Source organism: Vulpes lagopus, chromosome 12 (genome assembly GCF_018345385.1).
Source record: "Vulpes lagopus strain Blue_001 chromosome 12, ASM1834538v1, whole genome shotgun sequence".
Lineage (NCBI taxonomy): Eukaryota > Metazoa > Chordata > Mammalia > Carnivora > Canidae > Vulpes > Vulpes lagopus.
In genome coordinates, this window is record NC_054835.1 from 12,930,835 (window position 1) to 12,953,983 (window position 23,149).

The 23,149-nt window shown below is 59.6% G+C and overlaps 3 protein-coding genes across 4 annotated transcripts; all 3 read left to right on the forward strand.

The window, feature by feature from the left end:
* The first annotated feature begins 1,721 nt into the window (after positions 1–1,721).
* Positions 1,722–5,471, forward strand: STPG3 (sperm-tail PG-rich repeat containing 3). Of its 2 annotated transcripts, XM_041725874.1 has the most exons (7): positions 1,722–1,898; positions 1,992–2,155; positions 2,231–2,365; positions 2,480–2,579; positions 2,756–2,773; positions 2,987–3,096; positions 3,204–5,471. In XM_041725874.1, the coding sequence occupies exons 1-7, from the start codon at positions 1,792–1,794 to the stop codon at positions 3,335–3,337; spliced, it is 768 nt and encodes a 255-aa protein (XP_041581808.1). In that variant the 5' UTR covers positions 1,722–1,791; the 3' UTR covers positions 3,338–5,471. The 2 variants fall into 2 exon arrangements, with proteins under 2 accessions (XP_041581808.1, XP_041581807.1); XM_041725873.1 differs by lacking the exon at positions 2,756–2,773 and having other exon boundaries at positions 2,480–2,568; positions 2,805–3,096.
* A 365-nt stretch (positions 5,472–5,836) lies between these two features.
* On the forward strand, positions 5,837–16,454 carry NELFB (negative elongation factor complex member B). Its single transcript, XM_041725810.1, has 13 exons — positions 5,837–6,146; positions 6,594–6,757; positions 6,931–7,030; positions 7,430–7,660; positions 9,940–10,125; positions 10,575–10,687; positions 11,415–11,517; positions 11,737–11,832; positions 12,034–12,176; positions 12,281–12,387; positions 14,985–15,126; positions 15,242–15,350; positions 15,513–16,454. The coding sequence occupies exons 1-13, from the start codon at positions 6,045–6,047 to the stop codon at positions 15,657–15,659; spliced, it is 1,743 nt and encodes a 580-aa protein (XP_041581744.1). The 5' UTR covers positions 5,837–6,044; the 3' UTR covers positions 15,660–16,454.
* Positions 16,455–16,584: 130 nt separating this feature from the next.
* Positions 16,585–23,149, forward strand: TOR4A (torsin family 4 member A). Its single transcript, XM_041725811.1, has 2 exons — positions 16,585–18,229; positions 18,914–23,149. Exon 2 carries the CDS (start codon positions 18,951–18,953, stop codon positions 20,223–20,225), a length of 1,275 nt encoding a protein of 424 aa, XP_041581745.1. The 5' UTR covers positions 16,585–18,229; positions 18,914–18,950; the 3' UTR covers positions 20,226–23,149.

Below are 23,149 nucleotides of genomic sequence, written 5' to 3' on the forward strand. Positions count from 1 at the left end.
CCTCAGAGCTCAGAGCAGGGGACAGCCATGTTGGCCTTGCCAGGAAGGCAAGGTGGCATTGAGCCTGGACTCTTGCTACCCCCAGGAGGCCAGTAGCCAACTGAGCCCCTTCCTCAGACCAGAGGCCCTGGAAGCTTCTCAGGCATCATGGGAGGCCTCATTGGGGAGGTGTCTAAGCTCTGTTGGGACTCTGTCCTGGAGAGTCTTTCTGCTGGAACTGAGGTCTATTTTCCATCTTAACACCTGATTTAATTATTATTTTTTTGTATGGGAATGACTTTCTAACGATAAAAACAAACGTACTGAAGGAAAAAAATGAGCAGATTCTATTACACGTCAAAAAAAAATGACAGATACTCAAAGGCAGACTACAAGCTGGGAAAAAAGATTGCAACACGTGTTAGGGAGAGATACACTATCAGTGTCAAAACTTCACAGAAACAAGACCAATTAACACCATGGTAGAGAAATCCACATCATGTGAGCGTCTTAAGAACCCACGGGCAGGAAGCACAGGGACACAAGGTTGACACACGCCAATGATGGAGGTGTTGGATGCCCCCCGAAAACAGCTGGTGAGTATGTGTCCAGTCCTCAGTGGATGTCACGTACTTGGACAGGGCTCTTCGCTCATAAGCACCTACCAGAAGGAAATGATGGACATCGACCTGAGGACACCTGTGCCATTTCAGCCATCAGAGTAAGACTTATTACAGGGAGAGATCAGGGCTACAGAGAGTGACAAGGACTTGGCTACCAAAGCTGCACCTGCAGCCACATCAGTGATGCCCTTGGAGAACACTGTGTGGCAAGGGAGGGGGCCCAGAGCACAGGCCGCAAGCCCCTCACCCTAATGAAACGTGTGTCACAAAGCAAGTTTCCCTCTGTCTCTCCATCCACCCATCTGGAGCTCCTCCGGAGGCCAGAGTCAGTGCTGGATGGGAGGGATCTGGAGAGAAAGAGACTTGGTTGGGGTGGGGTGGGTCTGGAGGATGGGACGTTTTTGAATGGGCCCTGCCTGTGTGGATTAGGTCAGGACCAGGGCTAGGACTGGCAGGCTGGTGAGTGGCAGAGGGCATAGCAAGGGCTCTGGTGCCCAGTGGGCTCTGTCATTTGGGCTTATGATTCCTTCACGTTTCCACCTGGGCAGCCCCTTCATCTGTGACACCTTACAGCCTCTGGGATCCTCCTAAGTGGAAAACAGGCCTCCATACCTCAGCCCTGCCTGGTCCCCCACGACCAGCTCCAGTCCCAAGACCCTCTGGTCAGCATGGTCCACCCAGAACCACCTTCCAATGATTTGCTTTTCTAAAGGGTGGGTTTCCAGCAGGAGCTCCGCCCCCTCCAGGGAGTTTCCTTGGACCCATCCCTACCTCCGCCCCACTCTCCTCATTCTGGATGGCCCTGCACAGCTGGGCACCCCATAGCAGCCACTCTTCTCATTCCTGTGCAGAGGCCTCAGTCCTCCCAAAACCCTGCTCAAGTGGACCCTGGCCCTCCAGAAGACACCAGATTCTAAGAGAGGAGGGGGGTTGGGATAAACAAGGGGAGAAGAGGCCAAGCCAGAAGTCACTGGGGGATGTGAGGGGTCCTCTTGGCCAAGGCTGACACCACAGCAACCCATCCCACAGGCCAGGGGTGGGTGGCCCCTTGTAACAGCTCCTCCCAGGGCTGGACAATGCACCTTTCCCAGGGAGTCCCCGGCAACCGAGGCAGGGGGTGCCCATGACTGGCTAGTGAGGTCACAGAGCTCTGAGGTGTCCCTTGGGAAAGGAGCCAGATACTTTGACAATGAATTTTGACCAGAAAGCTGTGAAATTCCTGGCAAATTTTTACATCAATGGAGGCCAACACTGGACCCATGGCCCCCTGAGGCAGAGGCCACTTGTGCCAGCCCAGTAACTTCCCAGGGGGCTGGGTGCACTGGAGGGGCAGCTCAGATGGGGTGGCCACTGGGCTGGCCGTACAGTGCTGCTCTGTCTCCCTGGCAGGCCCAAGGCCACTGTACTGTTGTGGGCTCCCCAGCCAGAGGCCGCCTGGGAGGCCATGTGGCCCATAGGGGTGCAGGAGCTCCAGGCCCACTGCAGGGTGCCGGTGGGGACCGTCCACATCCACGAGTGCCCTCCTATCTGCACCCAGGACCTGAGGGAGCTGTGTGAGTCAGGGTCCTGCTAGCAGGGGTGGGGAGGCGCCTGCTGAGTCCCCAGGCCCAGAGCTTGCTTCCTGCCAGGGCTGGAGCGACGTCCACCCATCGTGACCGACCTGCAGGTCCCCGGTCCCACCAAGTACCGGGTGCCCAACGCTTCCGTCCGCGAGTGCTCCCCACACCCCTGCTTCAGCATCGGCCGCCGGCACCCCGGCCGCGGTGCGTGCCCCTCTCTGAGCCCCCCGCCGCCCGCCCCCTGTCCCGGGAGTGGCCCCCCCCCCGCCCCGGCCGCCAGCCTGCGCTACCTCCCCAACCACGCCGCTGCTCCAGCAGAGGGTGGTGGTCGCAGGGCGTGGCAGACCCTGTGGTTCCAAAGCGAAAGCCCCTTCACACAGAAGGCTGATTTCAACCAGGAGCAAAAGGTGGAGGGTCAGCCCCGCAAGTCCCTGGAGGGGCTCGGGGCGGGGCCCGGAGGGCTGGAGGAGGCGGTGCGGCCTGGGGGCGGGGCTGAAGGAGGGGCTCGGGGGCGGGGCAGAAGAGGGACTCGGGGGCGGGGCCGGGGCGGGGTCTGCAGGGGGTTGGAGGAGGGGGCCCGGGACTGGCGGAAAGGCAGCCTGGTAGGGGCTGGCGGGGCCTGCAGCAGCCTCTCTCCCAGTAGTGGCCATCGCCCGCGGATTACCGGCTGCTCAGCCAGCCTGCCTGCCCGGCCTTCAGCTTTGGGGGTCCCCGCCCCGCCTCCAAGGCCCTTGAGGCCCCCTCCGGCCGGGGGTTGCTGCGGACTGAGGGTGCGGGCATCCGTGCCCAGCCGCCGCTTGCCCCGGAGGCCAGGAAGCTCCCCAGCCCTAGCCCCAACACCTACAACATCATTCCTGGGTGCCATCTGCGGAGTCCCCGCCCCCCCGCCTTCTCCATGAGCCGCTCACCTGCGTTCACCGCCTGGGTCATCTCCCGTAAGGAGGCCTCTGAGGGAGGAGGCCAGGCCAGGGGCGGGGGTGCGGGCTCCGCCCGTTGGCAGCTGGGAACTGTTTGGCAGCTGGCTCCCACCCTGTCTCTGCAGCCCGCTCTCCGGGTCCGGCTGCCTACCACGTGGAGGATTGCTATGACTCGCGCTTCCCCTCAGCGCCTGGAGTGGTGATCCAGGGTGTCCGAAGATCCAAGCGCCACGACACAGGACCCTTCTGCACGTTGTAGCACCTGCTGGGCACAGCCCTGGGCTCCCTGGGGGCCTTCCCAGGCATCCCTGTGGAACTCTGGGCCTCCAACCTGGCCTTCTGACTCCTTGGGCACCTCTGATCCACCCTTCTGGCTGGCTAATCCTTCTGTGAGCCATGGACATCGAGAGGGTCCCAGCTGGAAGCCCCCACCTGCCCACTCCCTTGCCATACAGAGATGCTGTTGGTTCTTCCCAACTCTGTTGTGCGCCTGACTGGTGAGCTGTCCCACAGGTGTAGGCTGCTGCCAACCTGCCATGTTTGGCTTTCCTTGGCCAGGGGTCTCCCTCTGGTTCCCCCTTGGTGCTCTCCTTTCTAGGGTGAGTAGAGGGGCAGCCTGGGACTTCCTGGCTGGGGACAGAATGGGAGGGGGCCCTGTGGGCAATATAGGACACCCCCACCTAGCTGTGCTACCCTGGGGACTGGTCCAGCTGCCATCTTGAGGTGAGGTCAGCCTGCCCAGTCACTGGGAAGAGCCCAGAGGACCAGCTTGTCAGGGCCTGGCTGCACTTCTTCAGCTCCTGCCCAAGGACCTATGAACTTGCCCAGGGCCATGTAGGTCATGCCACAGCCAACAGACTTCCTGGGCCTTCACTTGCTAGGGCCCTGTCCCTACCCACAGCAACACCCTGCCTTTCTACCCAGGGGTTGTCACCAAGATTGTCTCCCTCCGGGGGCTGCACATGTGGTTTGGTGGTGGCTCCTATCACTGCACCAGTTTCTCCAGAGGTCCTCCCTGGGCCACCCATATCCTGGGCCAGAGCTTGACCCCTTCAAAAAGGCAGTGAGTGCCACAACACCTGCTGTGATGTGGACATCATCCCATTCTGCAGGGAGGCCAAGGCCCAGGGAGTCTGAGTGTAATGTACTGTGACCTCTTCTAGGGCTGAACCATTGGGGGGGTCGAGCTCCAGCACCCCTGGGAACCAGAGCAGTGGCATGGCAGATGGCCGTCCTTAGGTCTTGGGCTGATCAGCTCAGCCAGCAGGCAACAGAGACAAAGCTGTAGAAGCCTTGTCCTTGGGGGCTTGGCTCATGGGGAAAGGGGGTGGGGAGCAGGAGCTCTGCTCACAGTGGCCCCGCTAGCAACTCCTAGGGCTCCAAGTCAGGAGTGGGACCAGCAGGAAGGATGGAGCAAACCCCTCCAGCTGGGCTGACAAGGGAGGACTTCCTGGAGGAGTCAGTGGCAGAAGTGACTTTTAAAGATGATCAAGGGCAGCCCTGGTGGCCCAGCAGTTTAGCACTGCCTTTAGCCCAGGGCGTGATCCTGGAGACCCAGGATCGAGTCCCATGTCGGGCTCCCTGCATGGAACTTGCTTCTCCCTCTGCCTGTGTCTTTGCTTCTCTCTCTCCTTCTCTCTCTGTGTGTCTCTCATGAATAAATAAATAAAAATCTTTTAAAAAAATAAAAAATAAAGATGACGAAGAGTTTGCCAGCTGGTAGGAAGGGAATTTCTGGCAGGATAAACCTCAGAAGCCAAGGCACACAATAAGGGTGTGATGTTTGGTGTGGCAAAACTTGGGAGGATACAGGGCTGTTTATGGAAGGAGGTGAGCTGGTGAGGTGAGAGGCTGCAGAGGGCTGAATGCTGGGTCCAGGGGCTTGCACTCTCAGCAATGAGGAGCCCGTGGATGGTGCAGACCAGGCAGTGCCCACTGACCGTGTAGGAGCTTCTTGCACGGCAAGGGATAGGGGGCACCATGAAACCTCAGATTTGAGTTCGTGGTGTGCCAGGATGCATAGGTCAACCTGAGGGCCTACCACCTTGGATTAGCTTGGGGTTTGGTGCTCACGGGGGTGAAAGAGGGTGCCTGTCCTAGGTCACGATTCCACTTTGTCCCAAGGTCTCTGCTAGGCGCTTCAGGAAGCACACTTAAGAGTAGTTTTCACAACACCCCTGTGCTGTGAGCTTCATTCTGTCCCCGTCCCTGTCCCAGTTCAGGGGGAGAGAGGATTGAGCATCTGGTGAGGCCCCAGGGCAGGGAGCCTCATTTTCTTGAAGCAAAAAAATACTCTCAGTGTCAGAGGCTGCTGTGAGGTAAGCCACAGGATTTTTCGTGATCCTGGAGACCTGGGATCGAGTCCCACATCAGGCTCCCTGCATGGAGTCTGCTTCTCCCTTTGCCTGTGTCTCTGCCTCTCTGTGTGTCTCTCATGAATAAATAAATAAAATCTTAAAAAAAAAATGTAAAGTATACTTGGTCAAAATGATTAGTTTTGAAATTCATAAAGGAGGCCTAGCCCGCGGGCAGCACCCCTTCCGCGGTTCACCCATCCCCAGGTGCTCTGCAGCACCCCGCTATGCCCCCTCAGAAGAACCTTATCTAGAGGGTAAGCTCACAGGCCGCGCAAGCCGCAGGGCAGGCTGGAGCCACCGGGGGGTCTGGGGGCGGGGCCCTCGTCCACAGCCCGCTCTCCGGAACCTCTGCGCGGCGGCGGCGGCGTTTCCGGGGGACCGGTAGGAGCGCGGACGGGCTGCGCCAGACGGAAGTGGGCGGCTGCGGTGCCGGCGGAGCAGCGCCGCGGGCGGGACCTGGCCGAGCTGGAGGGTGCCGGGGAGCGGGGCTCGGGTGGCCCCCGAGGCCCGAGCGAGCGGACTCCTGGGGGGTCTGCGGCGGCCGCGGCGGCACCGGGAGAGCGCGGCGGGGATGGGGCGCCGAGCCGGGCGGGGGCCGCGGCCTCGGCCATGTTCGCGGGGCTGCAGGACCTGGGCGTGGCCAACGGCGAGGACCTGAAGGAGACGCTGACCAACTGCACCGAGCCGCTCAAGGCCATCGAGCAGTTCCAGGTGGGGCCCCTTCGTTGCTGCTCCCCGATGGAGGAGCCGGGGGTTCTGCGCCCTGCGGACGGATTCTGTCCGGGTCACAGCCTGGGCTGCCGGCCACGTCCTCGCCCCTGCCTCTCCGGCTGCTGGTCGGGCGCGGCTGCTCCTGTGGTGCCTGTGGCCGCCCCCCGCCACAGAGGCCGCCCCCCGACCCCGCCCCCCGCCCCGACCGCATCAGCCCCTGAGCCCCCCGGCTCAGCCTCCCGCCCCCGCCAGGCCGCCCCCCATACCCCCAGGCTGCCCCCCGACCCCCCAGGCCGTCCCCCGCAGCCCCCCCGCCCCGTCGACACCAGCCCCTGACCCCCCCAGCCCAGCCTCCCGATCCCCAGGCTGCCCCCCGACCCCCACCCAGGCCGCCTCTCGCATTCCCCCAGCCACGTCCCCGAGCACAAAGGCCCTCTGTCTCCTCAGACCGAGAATGGCGTGCTGCTGCCCTCCCTGCAGTCCGCCCTGCCCTTCTTGGACCTGCATGGGACTCCGCGGCTGGAGTTCCACCAGTCTGTGTTCGACGAGCTCCGGGACAAGCTGCTGGAGCGCGTGTCGGCCATTGCATCCGAGGGGAAGGCAGAGGAGAGGTGGGTGGGTGACTCCACCCTGCAAAGTGAGCGTCCCTCTGGTCACCCCAGCTGTAAGAGGGGGGTCCTGCCTGTGGAGCCCCATCTGCTCAGCTGTCAGCTGTCCAGGGACAAGTGGGCAGCTGTTTCCCCATGGAACCTGTGATGCTGCCTCAGAAAGTGGGTCTTTCCAGGTACAAGAAACTGGAAGACCTTCTGGAAAAGAGCTTTTCTCTGGTGAAGATGCCATCCCTGCAGCCAGTGGTGATGTGCGTCATGAAACATCTACCCAAGGTAAGAACCATGGGCGACATGTCCAGGGCACGCTCTGCCTGGCGCCCTTGCTTGGGGGTGGAGCATGCCCTGGATCCGGGGTAGGTGGGCATCTTAGTGCTGGGGAGGGCTCCCGAGCTGCCTGCCCCACGAATGACTCTGGGGCACATCCTCTGAGTCACACAGATGGAAGATTGGCAGGTCATTTGGGTTGTGGGACCCATGGTGACTTGGCAAGAACTGTTTGCATTCAGCTTCCTGCCTGCATCTGTGGGTCACGTCTCAGGTGCCCTGCTGGTGGTCTCTACTGGGCAGCCAAGGCCTGCTGCCCTAGCTTAAGGGAAGCTCACGGATGGTCTGGAGCTCACGGTGCAGCTCTGGGCCGGGTGCAGCTCACGAATGGTCTGTGTGGTCGGGTAGGTTCCTGAGAAAAAGCTGAAGCTGGTGATGGCAGACAAGGAGCTGTACCGCGCCTGCGCGGTGGAGGTGAAGCGGCAGATCTGGCAGGACAACCAGGCGCTATTTGGGGACGAAGTGTCCCCGCTGCTGAAGCAGTACATCTTGGAGAAGGAGAGCGCGCTCTTCAGCACTGAGCTCTCCGTCCTGCACAACTTCTTCAGTCCCTCCCCAAAGGCGAGGCGCCAGGGCGAGGTGAGGCGGGGGCACCCTGACCACCCCTCCTCACCCCTCTGCCTATTTCACAGGGTTCTGCTCCTGAGATGGGTGGGCTTGGCTGCAGGGCTGGCCCGGGAGCTGTGGGATGTAAGCCTCTGGTGGTGGGTCTCTGGTTGGTGTACGTGGTGCTAGGTGACTCGGCAGGCCTTTCTGGTTTTCTGGTTTTCATCGTGTCTTCTTTTCATCTGGGAAATTTTTTTTAAGATTTTTTTTTTTTTTTAAGATTTTATTTATTCATGAGAATGACACAGAGAGAGAGAGAGAGAGAGGCAGAGACAGGCAGAGGGAGAAACAGGTTCCATGTGGGGAGGCTGATGTGGGACTCAATCCTGGGACTCCAAGAGCATGCCCTGGGCTGAAGGCAAGTACTAAACCGCTGAGCCACCCAGGTGTCCCAAGTTTTTTTTTTTTTTTTTTTTTTTAAGATTTTATCCATTTATTCATGAGAGGCACAGAGAGGCAGAGGCACAGGCAGAGGGAGAAGGAGGTTCCCTGTGGGGAGTGCAACGTGGGACTGATCACACCCTGAGCTGAAGGCAGACGCTTAACCACTGAACCACTCAGGCGTCCCTTTTTTTATGATCTTATTTTTAAGTCATCCTTACGCCCAGCATGGGGCTTGAATTCACAATCTCAAGATCAAGAGATGGATGTTCTACTGACTGAGCGGGCCAGGCACCCTCTCCTCCCCGCCCCTCCCCTCCCTTCCCTTCCCTTCCCTTCCTCAACTTGAGTGACCCCAGAGGTTGGGGTATTTGCCTGGGGCACCCACAGTTTGTAGGGAGCAAACACTACAGAGTGAATGTCACGTGCTGGTGACCAGAGCTCAAGAGGTGGACAAGGGCTGCGGAGACCTGAGATCACAGAGCAAGGTGAGGCAGGGCTGGGAATGAAGAGGAGCCAGGCCGGGGTGTGAGCCCGGGCTCAGCAGAGGAGCAGGCTGATGGTCTGGGAGAGGCTTCTGTGGTTGGAGCGAGAGCAGATGGGCAAGTAGGTGGGGGATGAGCTCAGGAGGGCTGGAGGCCACTGTGCTTTTCCCAGTGAGTTGGGGGTCCCTGAAGTCCCCTGACTTGCTCCAGCATGACAGCTTAACGGAGGATGACGGTGATGGTGGCAAGCCAACCGCATCCTGGTTGAGTGTCACTGGGTGTTTTGTTGGTTCTTGGCTTTCTCACCTGGGGTCTTGTGCTTGGTTTTTGATGTGGAATCTGACCTAATGTTTTCTCCCAGGACCTGGCCAGTGATTGTAGTACTAGTTCCTGCCTGTGGTCTCTTGCCTCCTAAGCCAGGGTCCCCCTTTGGGGCCTGAGTCCTTCCTGCTGTGTGACCTGCACCACTGCAGGAGGAGAGTGCTATGGCAGGTTCACGTGTCACTCATGGTCCTCAGGGTGTGGCTCAGGCCCGGGGGCCATGGCTCTGTGCCCAGCTGGGCTGTGGTCAGGGCAGGCACGTGGCAGCTCTCGTCCACACTGGAGGTACCCACTGGGTGGGTGCTGAGATGCAGGCTGGGCTCCAGGTCCGCTCTGTACATCAGGTCCCTGAGGCCTGCTAAAGAGGCCTTGCCCAGAGCCCTTGAGGTGGCCTGTCCCATGCTCACTATTTCTGCCATCCCTGCTCGTCTTTGCACTCAATGTCCAGCCTGGTGCTGTTGGGGTGCTATGGGGTCCACTGCCCTAGGTTGTCCTGTGCATTCTTTGCACCATTAGAGCAAGAGGTCCCGCTCTTGTGCACAGCCAACGTGCAGTGAGCAGCATTCCCTCATGCTGGCTGTGGCGCTGCGGCAGGAACTTTCTGCGTGGGGTGTGGGTTGCAGAGGTGGGTGGTCCCTGCCGAGGAATGAGGGCAGGGTGTGAGGTTGCCACAGGGCTTCAAGCTTTGGGAAAATCCAGGGAGTGAGGTGGCCCAGGCTGGGCTTTAGATAGTAGTGAGGTCTTGAATTGTGTAGCCGGTGTCCGTCATGTGGGCCTGAGTATCCTTGTTCCACCTGAGTATCCACGGGTCAGGCAGGTGGCAGACCTCCTGGGCGGCTCTGAGGAGTCAGGGTCCCAGGCCCGGGGCCTTTGAAAGAAGCTGGGGGATCTGATGTGGGCTTGCTTTCCTTCAGAACCAGAAATGCCACCACCTGACACAGAGAAGGCGTCTTGTGAGAGAGGATGCTCTTAATGCCAAACAAGTAGAAGGGCTGAGTGTGGGGATAGGGCAGTGCTGCCCCTGGGGCTGTTGGTGACACTGTGGCGTGGGGTCCTACCCCCCAGGTGGTTCAGAAGCTGACACAAATGGTGGGGAAGAACGTGAAGCTGTACGACATGGTGCTGCAGTTCCTGCGGACCCTCTTCCTGCGGACACGGAATGTGCACTACTGTACCCTGCGGGCTGAGCTACTCATGTCCCTGCACGAGCTGGACGTTGGCGACATCTGCTCTGTGGACCCCTGCCACAAGGTGGCAGCCTCATGTACCCCCCTCCCCCGCACCCAGCCCCTGCCCCTGCCCCACCTCTGCCCACCAGGCTCAGGGTGGGGCTCCTGAGTCAGAGCCACCTGTACCTCCCTTACTTGCCTGCCCTATTTCTTCCCCTGCTCCAGAGTCCTTGGGTGCTGTGCTCCAGGGATGGTGCATTCCGCACCGCCCTTGTCCCCTGCGTGGGTGTAGTGCGGCCTGTGACATCTGTGGTGTCAGGGTGAGACTGGTCCCTGCCCCGATGACAGGTCCCCAGAGAGGCACAAACATCTCCGTGGACCACCTGGCCCGTTGGGCATGTGACCATGCGAGGCATTGGGTCCTGTTGCTCATATGAGGCTTGGGCACGGGTCTTGCCTGAGCAGTGACTACAAGTGCCGCCTAGAGGCCATGGCCTCTGGTTACGTCATGACTGTGCTTCCTCTCCGCAGTTTACCTGGTGCCTGGACGCCTGCATTCGTGAGCGGTTTGTGGATAGCAAGAGGGCCCGGGAGCTGCAGGGATTTCTGGATGGAGTGAAGAAGGGGCAGGAGCAGGTCCTGGGGTAAGCACTTGCATTTTGCAGGAGCCCCCAGGGTTCTGTCCACAGCTGTCTGGACAAGCAGGCCGTGTCCATAGTTTAATATGCTTTAGAACTGCCTGGCACTTGTGCGCACGGCAGAGAGACCTGGCTGCTGGGGCTGAGGCTGTCAGAGTTTGGGGTGATCTGGGGCCTGGGCTGGGGCTCTGCTGTGTGCAGTAATTGGGGCCTGTCCCAGGGGCCATGGTGCTGGTGGGATCTAGCTCCCAGCATTGCCTTCTCTCTGTGACTATCTCTGTGGGATCCTGGATGAGCTTACAGAATCAGGGTCGGGTTTTCAGAACCAAAACAGGAGCTTAATTTATTTGTAATTTTTATTTTTCTTTATTTAAAAACATTTTAAAACTTACTCATTTGAGAGAGCACAAGTAGGAGGGGCAGAGGGAAAGGGAGAAGCAGACTCCTCGCTGAGTAGGGAGTCTGACATGGGACTCGATTCCAGGACCCTGGATCATGATCTGAGCTGAAGGCAGATGCCCAACTGACAGCTACCCAGGAGCCCTGAGAGCTTAATTTTTTAAAAAACCTTTTTGGCTTTTCACTGTTTTGAGTAAGTTAAAGATAAGTTATGAACAGCAAAGTTGTTTTTGGAAGATATCCAGAGTGGGTGGGCAGGCCTGCTGTGTGTGGAGGGGCCATTCTCCCCAGCCTGTGGCTGTGCCAGGTTAGTGCAACATGCTCATCCTCACAGGGATCTGTCCATGATCCTGTGTGACCCCTTTGCCATCAACACCCTGTCGCTGAGTACCGTCAGGCACCTGCAGGAGCTGGTCGGCCAGGAGACACTGCCCAGGGTAAGCGCCCTGCGTGGATGTGTGAGTGTGGGCAGCCGGTGGCCAGGTCTGTGCTACCCCAGTGAGTGGATGTGCTCCTGGTGGATGGTGGGCATGTGGAGCCTGGGAGCAAAGCTGATGCTTCTGGCTGCAGCACAAGGACCCTGCTGGGCTACAAGTGATTTTGGTGGGGGAGGGAGGCCCAGGTGAGCACGTGCTGAGGCCCTGGCCTTTCCATAGGACAGCCCTGACCTCCTCCTGCTGCTCAGGTTGCTGGCCCTGGGCCAGGGGGCGTGGGACATGATCGACAGCCAGGTCTTCAAGGAGCCCAAGATGGTAACAGGACTCGGGTGGGACTGTTTCTGCAGCTTTCTTGAGAGGGTCTGTGGGGCCAAGGAAGATCAGCAAGGTGGGGTGTTGGGAGATGGGAAGGAGGGACAGGCCTTTAGGCTGATGTCCAGGAAAGACAGATGTGAGGTGGGCGGGCGAGGGGTGGGGTACGCTGCAGGACCACTTGTGGGTTTTCTCTTGGCTTAGGAGGTGGAGCTCATCACCAGGTTCCTGCCCATGCTCATGTCCTTTGTGGTGGACGACCACACCTTCAACGTGGATCAGAAGCTCCCAGCTGAGGAGAAGGCCCCAGTCACGTACCCCAACACGCTTCCAGAGAGTTTCACTAAGTATGGGCTCCAGGAGCAAGGGTGGGGGTGCCCTGCTGCCCTCTGGAGCCCCTCCTGGCTTCATAGAGCATGCAGCTCAGGGTGGCCCATCCATGCTGGCCCAGATTTCTGCAGGAGCAGCGCATGGCCTGTGAGGTGGGGCTGTACTACGTGCTGCATATCACCAAGCAGAGGAACAAAAATGCGCTCCTCCGCCTGCTGCCAGGGCTCGGTGAGTGTGCAGGCAGCTGCCCACATGGTGCCCCGACACCCCAGCCTCATCCCACCTCCTAGGGGTAGGCTGGCCTCGCGTGTGGGTCTCAGTCTTCTGGAACTTGTTTGGGTGCAAGAGCGAGTGGAGCCCAGCTTGGTAGATCAGACCTCCTGTCACCCCATCACAGATCCACGGTCACCATCTGTGGAAGGATCGTTTCCGCTGTGGAAGGATCGTTTCCGCTGTGGTGCCACAGCTGCCTTTTATTCTCCCTGCCAAGGGAGGTGGTGCCCCTCCAGTGCGGAGCCTGAGTCTGTGGCTACCTGAGGTGGGGGCGGCATGCTTCGGGCAGGAAGACGAGGGAGGGGCCTGAATGGACCCCTTCAGGTGGAAGCTGCAGGCCCAGCCAGGGAGCAGGGTGTTGGGGCCTCTGGCCCGAGTTCGTCTGTGGTGTTGAGGTCGCTTCAGAGGGACATGGGGGCCCTTATTAAGTGTGTTTCTGGGTCACTGATAGGCCTGAGGATGGTGCACGTGTCGTGCTCCCAGTGTTCTGTTTGGGGAGGAAGCTGTTTGTGGCTCTTAACTTACTTCCCAGCCTCCGTCTAAGTGAATAGCACGAACTGATTTTTCTTCCGCTCTGGAGACCAGAAGGATGAAGCAAGTGTCCTGGGGCCACGGCTGAGGTGTGGGCAGGCCCAGCTGCTGGGGGCTGCAGGGAGAATCTGTCTCCCTGTGTCCAGCTCCCGGGGGCTGCCCAGCCCTGGCTCAGTTGCTGTCACCCCTGCATCTCACCAACACCGCCCCCTACCTCCTTCTTAGGGGACACAGGGCTGACCTGGGTCACTCAGGATCATCTCCCATCTGGGGGCTTCTTAACCTTGCGAGGTAGCATGCTCGCCAGCCCCTGGATCAGGACGTGGACCTGTCCCAGGGTCGTCCTCCTCTTGGTCACGGATGCTGGAGCTTTTTTGTGTTTCTGGAGATTTCCAAGAGTGCAGTTACAAATAGCTTGCATTTGTCATTTTTGTTCATTTCAGTAGTTTCTTTCTCTTGTCTGATGGTATTGACTAGACGCAGCGGTGTCCTGCATGCATTGGGAGCATCAGCATGTCCTTGCCACCAGTGGGCATAAGCTTAGCAAGAGTACACTTATTCTTTGATGTCATCAGTGGGTGCTAGGAAGATGCAGATTTTAAAAATTGCTTTCTGTTTATTTTTTAGCTTTTTATTATGGGGATTTTTGATGAAATCACAAGAGCATGGTGAAGTCCTGTGCTTACTAGCTCCCTATGTGGGGGCCCTGGGTGATGGTCTAGACCTAAATCCATGCTGCCAGCACAGCAGCTGTGAGGGATTCAGCAGGTGTCTCTACAAGACAATGTGTAGCACAGCTGCAGCATGTAGTCACATCTGGGGCCAGGTCCTGGCAGTGGCCACGATTCCCTAATTGTCTGTGATATTCTTATATGGATGGTTTGTTCCCGTCAGGATTCAAACAAGAAGTGTGTCCCTTCCCACTTCCCTGTTTCCACCTCCAAAGGGTGGCAGGCTTTCAGGTTTCTCATTGTCTGTAGGGTTCTGTGGGACTTGTGGGAACCAGGACACGTGTTTTCCATTTGGGACTTTGCTGGTGGCGTCCCCTGTTGTAGTGACTGCCCCTGGCAGAGTGTCCTCTCCAGTCAGATGTGTGGCAGGAGTGCGCTCCAGCTGTGTCCAGTGGTGCCCCGGTCTCCTTACATTCTGGGTTCTGCTGACATCCGCTGGGTCCATGGTCACAGAGTCCCCTGGCAGCATTTCTCAAAGCCTCTGCTACAGCACTTGTGTCCATATATGTGTCCCCGTGTGGCCTGTTGCCGTCCAGCTGGGTCTCTGGCCCTATTGGCTGCATGCAAAGGTGTTCCTGTCTCTGCTCATCATTGAGGTTCCTTGGTAGTCACTTTTGCTGTTTCTTTTTTTGAAGATGTTATTTATTTATACATGAGAGACACACAGAGAGAGAGGCAGAGACACAGACAGAGGGAGAAACAGGCTCCATGCCCGATGTAGGACTCACTTGCAGGACCCTGGGATCATGCCCTGGGCCAAAGGCAGACACTCAACCACTGAGCCACCCAGGCGCCCCATGCTTTTGCTGTTTTTTTTTACATTTTGGAGTCTGTGGCTTCAAAACATGAAATCATTTTCTTTTGTGGTCTATTTTCCAGAACCAGTGCTTGCTTCGGCAGCACATAAACTAAAATATATTTTCCAGAACTGTGCAGATAGCAGTCTGGTAGGACTCAATGGGTGGTATGTGGCACTTGCCTGGGTTTCTTTTCTAGTTTCTGGTCTGTTTAGAGTTTTTCTCTCCTGGAGTCTACTTCATCCAGAGTCCCTTGGCCGTTGGTCACGGTGACAGGCTCTTCTGCCGTCTCCAGCCCCGTCCTCGCACCATAGCCCTGCTTCACTGCCTAGATCTGGCTGCCCCCCTGCCCTGCCCCAATTCCAGCTTGCAGGAAAACCGGGCACCCCATCCTCAGGTGACCTTGCCGCTTTGCAGCCTCTCCACTGTCCACCTGTGCAAGGGTCAGGGTGGCAGGCCTAGGGAAGCTGACCGACCCCTGCTGTGTTTGCAGTGGAGACCTTTGGTGACCTGGCGTTTGGTGACATCTTCCTGCACCTGCTCATGGGCAATCTGGCGCTGCTGGCTGACGAGTTTGCCCTGGAAGACTTCTGTAGGAGCCTCTTTGATGGCTTCCTCCTCACAGCCTCCCCCAGGTGCCCACCTTCTGCCTATATCTGTGCTGCTGGGGCCAAGTCGGGGAGGCGTGTGGACACCTGGGTAGGGAGGGCAGCTCTGGGTCCCCTGCAGTGTTGCCGTGGCCTCTTCCAGGAAGGAGAATGTACAGCGACATGTGCTGCGGCTCCTCATCCACCTGCACCACCGGGTGGCCCCATCGAAGCTGGAAGCCCTGCGGAAGGCACTGGAGCCCACTGGCCAGGTGAGTGCCCCAACCCTCAGCCCATACCCTGGGGGCCACACTGCCTGTGGTGGCCTCATCTTCCTCGTTGGCACAGCCCCTGTATGGACCTGACCCAAGTGACCATGGGGTCTGCTCCGAGCAGCCCTGGGCCTGCCCCAAAGCCACACACTTTCCCCCCAGAGTGGAGAGGCAGTGAAGGAACTTTACTCCCAGCTCGGCGAGAAGCTGGAGCAGCTGGAGCACCGGAAGCCCAGCCCAGCCCAGGCTGCAGAGACTCCAGCGCTGGAGCTGCCCCTCCCCACCGTGTCCACACCGGCTGGGCTCTGAGGCTTCACCAGGCTGCTCAGAACTCGACAGGCCTCCTGGTGGTTCTGTGGCCTTGGCCTGAAGGAGCTCCCCTAGAGCTGGGAGTGTCAGGACCCCACCTCTCCTGGTGGCAGATTGGCTGCCCCCGGGGCCAGGCTGGGCACCCCCCGCCCTCGGACATCCTGCATGGGGGGCACCCTTCTCCTGGGCCTCAGCCCACCCTGACCTTGATCTTGGGGCCGGTTCTTGCTCCTCATGGGCTCCTGTGTGCATCTTTGGAGGACAGCACTGGTCCTGTTGTGCCCAGCCTGGCCCCTTGGACACACTCCCAGGCTGTGGAAACCTCTGGCTCACTCCTGCCAGAGGAGTGAGGAGTTTCCATTTTTGTAGGGGAGACAGGTTGGCAGTAGTTGGAATTAGGAAAAAGCCACCATGGGGAGTGGGCAGGGTGCCGAGGCCTGAGGCAAAGGGGAAGGGGCAGCCCAGCCCTATTGGCCTGGATTGGCAGAGTCATGTGGTTTGCTGGGTCCAGTCATCTGCAGATTGAACCCAGCTGCTTCTGAGGAGCTTTCGTTTCACAGTGGACAGTCTGGTTGACCCATGGCCCTTCAGGCAGGGAATTGTTTCTCCCCTGGCCAGCAGCGCCCTGTGTAGTGGGCTTGGCTAAGGAAAGCACAGGCGACCCACTGGCTGCTTCAGTTTACCCTTGGAGTGGTGTGCTCCCTGTTGCTCAGCTGCACCGTCTTGCCCACGTGGGGGACAGCCGTTGCACACAGTGAGACTTTCACTTATGTAAATAAAAAGTGTTTGGGTAAATCCAGTGGATGAGCTGTTGATGGGCACCCCTGCGGGTTGGATGGAGCGCAGGTGAGCAGGTGCCTTCTTAAAGGCATTTTTGCCCTTGTGGGCCACAGTCTGGATGCTTGGCCCTGCCCCTGGAAGCGGGGACATTCTTAGGGAGGAGACATCTGTGGTGCAGGTGCTGGGGGGTGGCCCCCTTCAAGCTGCTTTCATTTTCCCCAGGAAGCAGAGAGCCAGGCAGGACCTCATCCCTGCCCCCCATGCCTCCAAGCTGGGATCTCAGGGCATGGGCAGGATCTGGACAATGTGGCCCCCTTCTCCCTCCCCCCCCAGTCCCAGGAAGGCTGAGAGCACAGCCGGCCCATGTTGTGGGGTGGTGCCCAAGGCCCCAAGCCCCTGCCCCTGTGCAGAGGAAGGTCCTGGGGAGTCAGGCCCCACAGCTGGAGAGCATGCAAATAAGTGGGGCTTTCTCAGTGCAATGACCCTGCCGGAGGGCATTGCAAGGACAGCAACTCCGATGCATCACCAGGACTGTGAGTCCCATACTGGATGGAATGAGGACTCCCAAGCCCGTGACCAACATTCCCCAGGTGGAGGTCACGCCTGCTGGTCAGAGAAGTGGAGGAAGCTACAGAGGCAGTACTGGGTGGGGGGGCCTGTGTGGGCAAAGGGGGGAGGGCTGAAGAGGCACAGGGAGGCTCAGAGCATGAGGTTGGGAGGACCATAGGACAGCCAAGGGACTGGACTGCCTCTGCCAGAGGGACACAGGGCCAGACTAGTTTGGGCGCAGTACTGATTGGTGAGCCCTCTTAGGGCCGCAGACTGGCCTGGGCCGGAGCCTGGGACTTTGGTTGGTCAGAATGGGAAGAGCAGAGGGTCACTCGGGCCGTCTGTGCAGAGATGGGAATAGGGCTGGGGGCAGGGACACATGAGTCCCCACCTGCCACATCTTGGCCTAAGTTCTCTAAATTTGCTCCCTGACCAGAATGCTGAGCTATGCGTGGGGGGTGGTTAACCCCAGCTCTAGAATTTATGCCGTTGTTCGGTCCTGTCCTTGGGGTGGGAGGGCTCTAGGTTGAGGGACAGGGGAAGAGGGAAGGAGACAAGGAGAGAATGGAAGAGGAGGATGAGGAGAAGGAAAGGCGCTCTACTCCGGGAGCCCCCAAGGTTGGGGTCAGGGGAGGGGAATAAGAGGGTGGGGGAGGGGAACAGGGATCACGGAGCTGCGCAGATGGCCCCCTGCATGCCCCATGTGCTCTTTCCCTGCACCCCTCCCTGTGGGAGGTCAGATGCAGGAGAGGTCCCGGGGTAGGTAGGGGTTCCGTGGGGAACAGGCTGAGATGCAGCGGCTGTGGCATCCCGGGGTTGGGGGGGTGCCCCCTAGCCTTACCAGAGGGCAAGGATGGGGCCAAGAGGGCTGCAGGGTTGAGGAGGGTAGGTGACCCCAGGCCTGGGGACCTGCGAAGCAGCCAGACCTCCCCCTCTGGCGCCTCCGTCCAGCCTAAGTCCCGCCTGCTTGCCACACCCCTGACTCACTTCCTTTGCATGGAAGCGGAAACCTCCCCAGAGCTTCCTCCCCTCCTCCCGGGCCCCAGGGACCCACAGGTGCTACTCACTCTCCTCCCCGTCCCCGCCTGAGCTGGCCCAGCTGGGCCCTGACCCCACCGTGACCGTCCCCAGGAAGCCGGCATTTTCTGTGTCCTGAATTGCAGCCCCAGCCTCTGGCCTGGGGAGGGGGCTGCCCTTGGTGGGCCAGGGGCCAGCCAGAGCTTAACCTGACACAGCTGCAGGTATGGGGCAGGCTGGGGGCGTGTGTGTGTGTGTGTGTGTGTGTGTGTGTGTGTGTCCGTGTGTCCTGCATCTCTTCAGCTCGGTCTCCTCCTCTGGCTCTTTTTGTGCACTTTTCCACCCCACCCCGCTGGTCTCTGGGGGCTCCCTGCTTGCTACTGTATGTGGCCACTGGAAGGATGTTGGGAGGATCTTGGGGGTGCGAGGCCTGCGTCTGTCCAGACAGCAGAAATTCGGGCTAGTCCCCCGGCAAGTGTTCTTAGTGTGCAGGGGAGGTCTCTGGAATCTAGGGGTGCTCGGGCCCTCTGCTGCCCCTGTTGGCGCTCGGGGGGAGTCCGGAGGGCCTCCGGAGCCGGGCAGTGGGAGCTGGGGCCAGGGTCGGGCAGCAAGGTCGGGCCTTGACCCTTCTTCACCCCTAATTGGCGCCTAGTTGGCACCGACTTGGTCTCCAGGAAGCCGGGTGGCTTCCCGATAAGCTGCGCCCTCCCCCTCCGCCACTTCCTCAAGCCCGGCGGCTGTTTATGGGAGGACCCGAGAGATTTGCTTTAGGGCCCCGAGGGGTGCCGCTTCCTGGTCCGCCGGTCGAGGGGAGCCCGGGACCCCCTCCCCCGCGCTCTGGGGGCCTGGGGGGGGGGAGCAACTTGGGGGGGCGGAAGTTTGGAGATCCTCCTGCCTTTCCGTTGCAGGGAGGGCGACCTGCATGCAGAACGCCGCCCCTGCGCCATGGACGGCGGCCAGCCCGGTCTGGAGCCCGCGGCCCCGGGGCCCAGCATCCCCGGCTCGAGCGTGATCGCGCCCCTGCGCGCCGTGGTCCGCCTGCGCCGCCGCGTGTGCCTCCTGCGCAAGCGGCGCCTCCTGCCGCCGGGCGCCGGGCCTGCCTTGGGGCCCGGGGCGCCCAGACCCGGCTGCAGCTCAGGGGCGCCGCCCGCCGACCCGGACCGGCCACAGTTCTTCACCTTTGACGGCCCGGCCGAGCTGCCGTCCCGGATGCCGCGCAAGAGGCGTCGGCGCAGCCGCGTGGTGCTCTATCCCGAGACCTCGCGCAAGTGCCGGCCCCACGCCGAGCGCCGCAGCCGCGCGCAGCGCTGCCTGCTGCTGCTTGTGGCCATCGTGGGCTTCCAGGTGCTCAACGCCATCGAGAACCTGGACGACAACGCGCAGCGCTACGACCTGGATGGGCTGGAGAAGGCGCTGCAGCGCGCCGTGTTCGGTCAGCCTGAGGCCGTGGCTCGCATAGTGGCGCTGCTGCGGGACTACCTGGCCACGCACGTGCACAGCCGCCCGCTGCTCCTGGCGCTGCACGGGCCCAGCGGCGTGGGCAAGAGCCACGTGGGCCGCCTGCTGGCGCGCCACTTCCGCTCGGTGCTGGAGGACGGCGCACTTGTGCTGCAGTACCACGCACGGCACCACTGCCCCGAGGCACGGGCGGTGCAAGCCTGCCGGGAGGAGCTGGCCGCGCTGGTGGCCGACGTGGTGGCGCGGGCCGAGGTGGAGGAGAAGACCCCGCTCGTGGTACTGGACGAGGCGGAGCTCATGACCCCCGCGCTGCTGGACGAGTTGCACGGCTTCCTGCAGCCGCAGCGCGCCCACCCCTTCCACAACGCCATCTATGTGCTCCTCAGCGGCGTGGGCGGCGCAGAGATCACGCGCTTCGTGCTGCAGAACGCAGCCAGCGAGGGGCCCCAGCGCCCTGATGCCCACCTTGAGCCGGCTCTGGCGGCCGCTGTGCAGACCGACGAGGAGCTGCGCGCGCGTCTGAGGGTGCTCCTGGTCCGCGAGCACCCGCTGTGGCAGGCCGCGGCCATCGTGCCCTTCCTGCTGCTGGACAAGCAGGACGTGGTCAGCTGCTTCCGGGATGAGATGGCCGGGGAGGGCTTCTTCCCCGAGCAGGCCCGTGCTGAGCTCCTGGCGGCGCAGCTCAGCTACTACCGGGTGGCCGGCCGGGAGTTCTCTGTCACTGGCTGCAAGCAGGTGGTGGCCCGCGTGAACCTCTTGTAGCGTAGGCACGACTGGACACGGTGGCTATGAGTGGACACAATCCGAGGTTTGGGTTGGTGGTGGCAGAAGGAGGGACGGGGCCTGTGCATTGGCCTGAGGCCCCTAATAAATCTGTCTCTGGCCCCTCCCCAACCTGTGGTTTGCCCAGGGACCTGGGGGAGCTAATGGGCAGGGTCAGTTCACCCCCATCAGAGCCCCCAGTCTGCCTGTGTAGGGTCCCTAATCCAGTCGCTGTGCCTGAGCACGCCCTGCAGGTGGTGGGGGAGGTGCACCATCCAGGGTCCAGGCTACAAGGATGCATGATGGCCTCAGAGAAGGGCAGTCCCCTGCAGCTGGCTCTGACCTCTGCTGTGTGGGGTGCCCACCGCAGCCCTCAGACACACTCATGCATGCTCTGTTCAGCCCTCGCACACTTGCCAGCCCTGCAGGCCACAAGCCCCGGGGCTTCTCCAGCTGGGGGAATGGGGGGTTCCCCGGGTTCCCCCTGAACTCCTGGAAGACCACAGGCTGGGTGGGTCTCCACACAGCAAGGCGATCCAGGGGACTCCCTTGAATGCTTTGGAAGGTGAGGGGACTCTCCCAGAGAGATAGGGGCGCTGACCTCTTGGCCCCCCGCCCTGGTCAGCAGCTTGCTTCAGGACGCTGAACTGGGGAGGCCTCAAGGTACAGACCCCTGAGACTCAGCTGCAGAGCTCTGCAGGTTTTCAGGCGCCATAGGCACCCTTTGCATGTGGCTCCCAGAGGGCGGTGGTTGTGTCCACGTGGCCCCCACCAGCTCTAGTGGCCCCCGCTGCCCATGAGCCCTGCGGTGGCCTCCGTGCTCCCACCTGGTGGTCTCGGGGGTGTGTTCCCGGTGCAGGCCTGGCCCACCCTGGGGGAGGGACATGTCTCCACCCCCCACCCCTCCCCATGGTCCGCAGACCCCCCCCTCCCCGTGCTGTCCACCCCACCTGCCCTGGCAGTCGTCGGGCCCAGGTAGCAAAAGCAGGAGGCGCCCGGCAGCCCAGAGAAGCTCTGTGAACCCTGGGGTGATGGGGTTTGGTGCAGGGCAGGGAGGTGCCCCAGATACTGGGGAACTGTGTTCCCCAAGGGGCTCTGGGGGGGATGGCCAGTGCATCCACCGACCCCACATGCTGAGTAGCTGGGGAAAGAAGCCCTGGAGTCTAAGGCTGAATGGGCGCCAGGGGAGCCCGTGTCCAGCCCGGAGGTCCTAGGCCCTGACCCCCGGGCCCCCAGGGCATGCTGCTCACTTAGCCTTCTCTTTGTCACTTTGTTCTGTGCCTTTTAGTTGTCCTGCCTTTTTATATCTTGCTTTATTTTTATTTTAGTTTTCTGGTGCCCCCGCAACCCCCACCACAGCACACAGCGTCCTGTCTGTAATGGGTTGGCACTTATACCCTGAGCCACTTGCTGTGACGAGCTGAGGGCCAGTCCACCCTCTGCACCCTCAGGCCAGTCTCACCAAGTAGGGCAACACTGTCCTCTTATCCAACCCCACATATGGGACATTATTTTTATATTTAATGTTTACTGATGTTTAAATTTTATTTTACTGATATATTTATGAATGAGTTTCCTCTGTTTTGGAGGCTCTGTAATTCCCATTGTGCTGTAAACTAGGTTCTGTACGTGCCTGTGGGACTGTTCTCATGCTGGGGCACCACGCTGCCCCCATGACTGCGGCTTCTTAGTCTGTAGAAGTCAGGACAGCTGGCAGGACGTCCTTCATGAAGAGTTACTTGGCTCTTGGGCTTTTTTCGCTTAGAACTTGGTTTTGTCAAAAAAAATTTTTTTTTTTTTTTTAAGCAGGCTCCATGCCCAGTGTGGAGCCCAAAGCTGGGCTTGAATCACAGCCCTGAGATCAAGGGTCTGACGCTGAACTGAGCCACCAGGCGCCCCTGACTTTGTCAGATTCTTTGGAAAACCTTTCAGGATTTGAATTGGGCCTTCACGGATCCACAGGCCAGTGAGTTTGGGAAGTGTGCTTCCATCACACAGCCATGCAGTCACCAGGCTTGATCGCACATACGCATTTGACTGGACTGTGTCATGTTCTGCCAGGTCTTGCTCACATTTCTGAGATTTATTCCTTAAAACCATAAAGCATTTGGTTGATGTCACAAAAGGTTAGCGTTGTATAATCTAACATACACCTGGGAAAGTATATAAAGCAAAATCTGCATTTGAAGCTTTATCACAAAGCTACATCCCCCATACTGGTGGGGATGTGGGATGGGCCAGGCACCTGGATGCTCTCAGGGCGGCCCCACTCCCTGGTGCCCCCTGCCCAGCCCAGCAATGACCTGACCTGCCAACTCCTCAAATCACCACCTTCTGCTCTTCCCACTTGAACCACCCAACTTCACAGCTCCAACCAGTCTGTTTTACTTTGTTCTTCACGTTGCAACTTTCCTGTTTAAACAAAAGCAAAAACAGCTCAATCGACATATCATTTATACACCACGAAAGTCACTCCTTTTAAGGGGATGATTTAATGATTTTTAGTAACTTTGGAGACTTGTGCCACAATGCAGGTGTGGGATCTTTCCACGACCCCAGAATGATCCATCCTGCTGCTTTTCTGTGAATCCGTTTCCACCCCTTCCTCAGGTAACCACTAATTCTGTCTCCCAAGGTTTAACCTTTTCTAAAATTTGGCGTTGCAGGTATGTGGGCTTTTTAGCTTTTTGTGTCTGACTTCTTTCACTTACTGCTTTTGAGGTTCACCCAAATGGGTAGGGCTTGCCTTTGTGGGCGCCTTTCTCTGCGTTACATGGGCCAGAAGCATCCCATGCACATTGGGGTTGTTTGCACTTATTGGCTATCATGAATAAATTGTGCAAGGGACATTTGCCCCAAATTTCTTTGTGTGGACATACGTTTTCCTTTATCTTGAACAAATACCAAAGAGTAGAATGATTGAA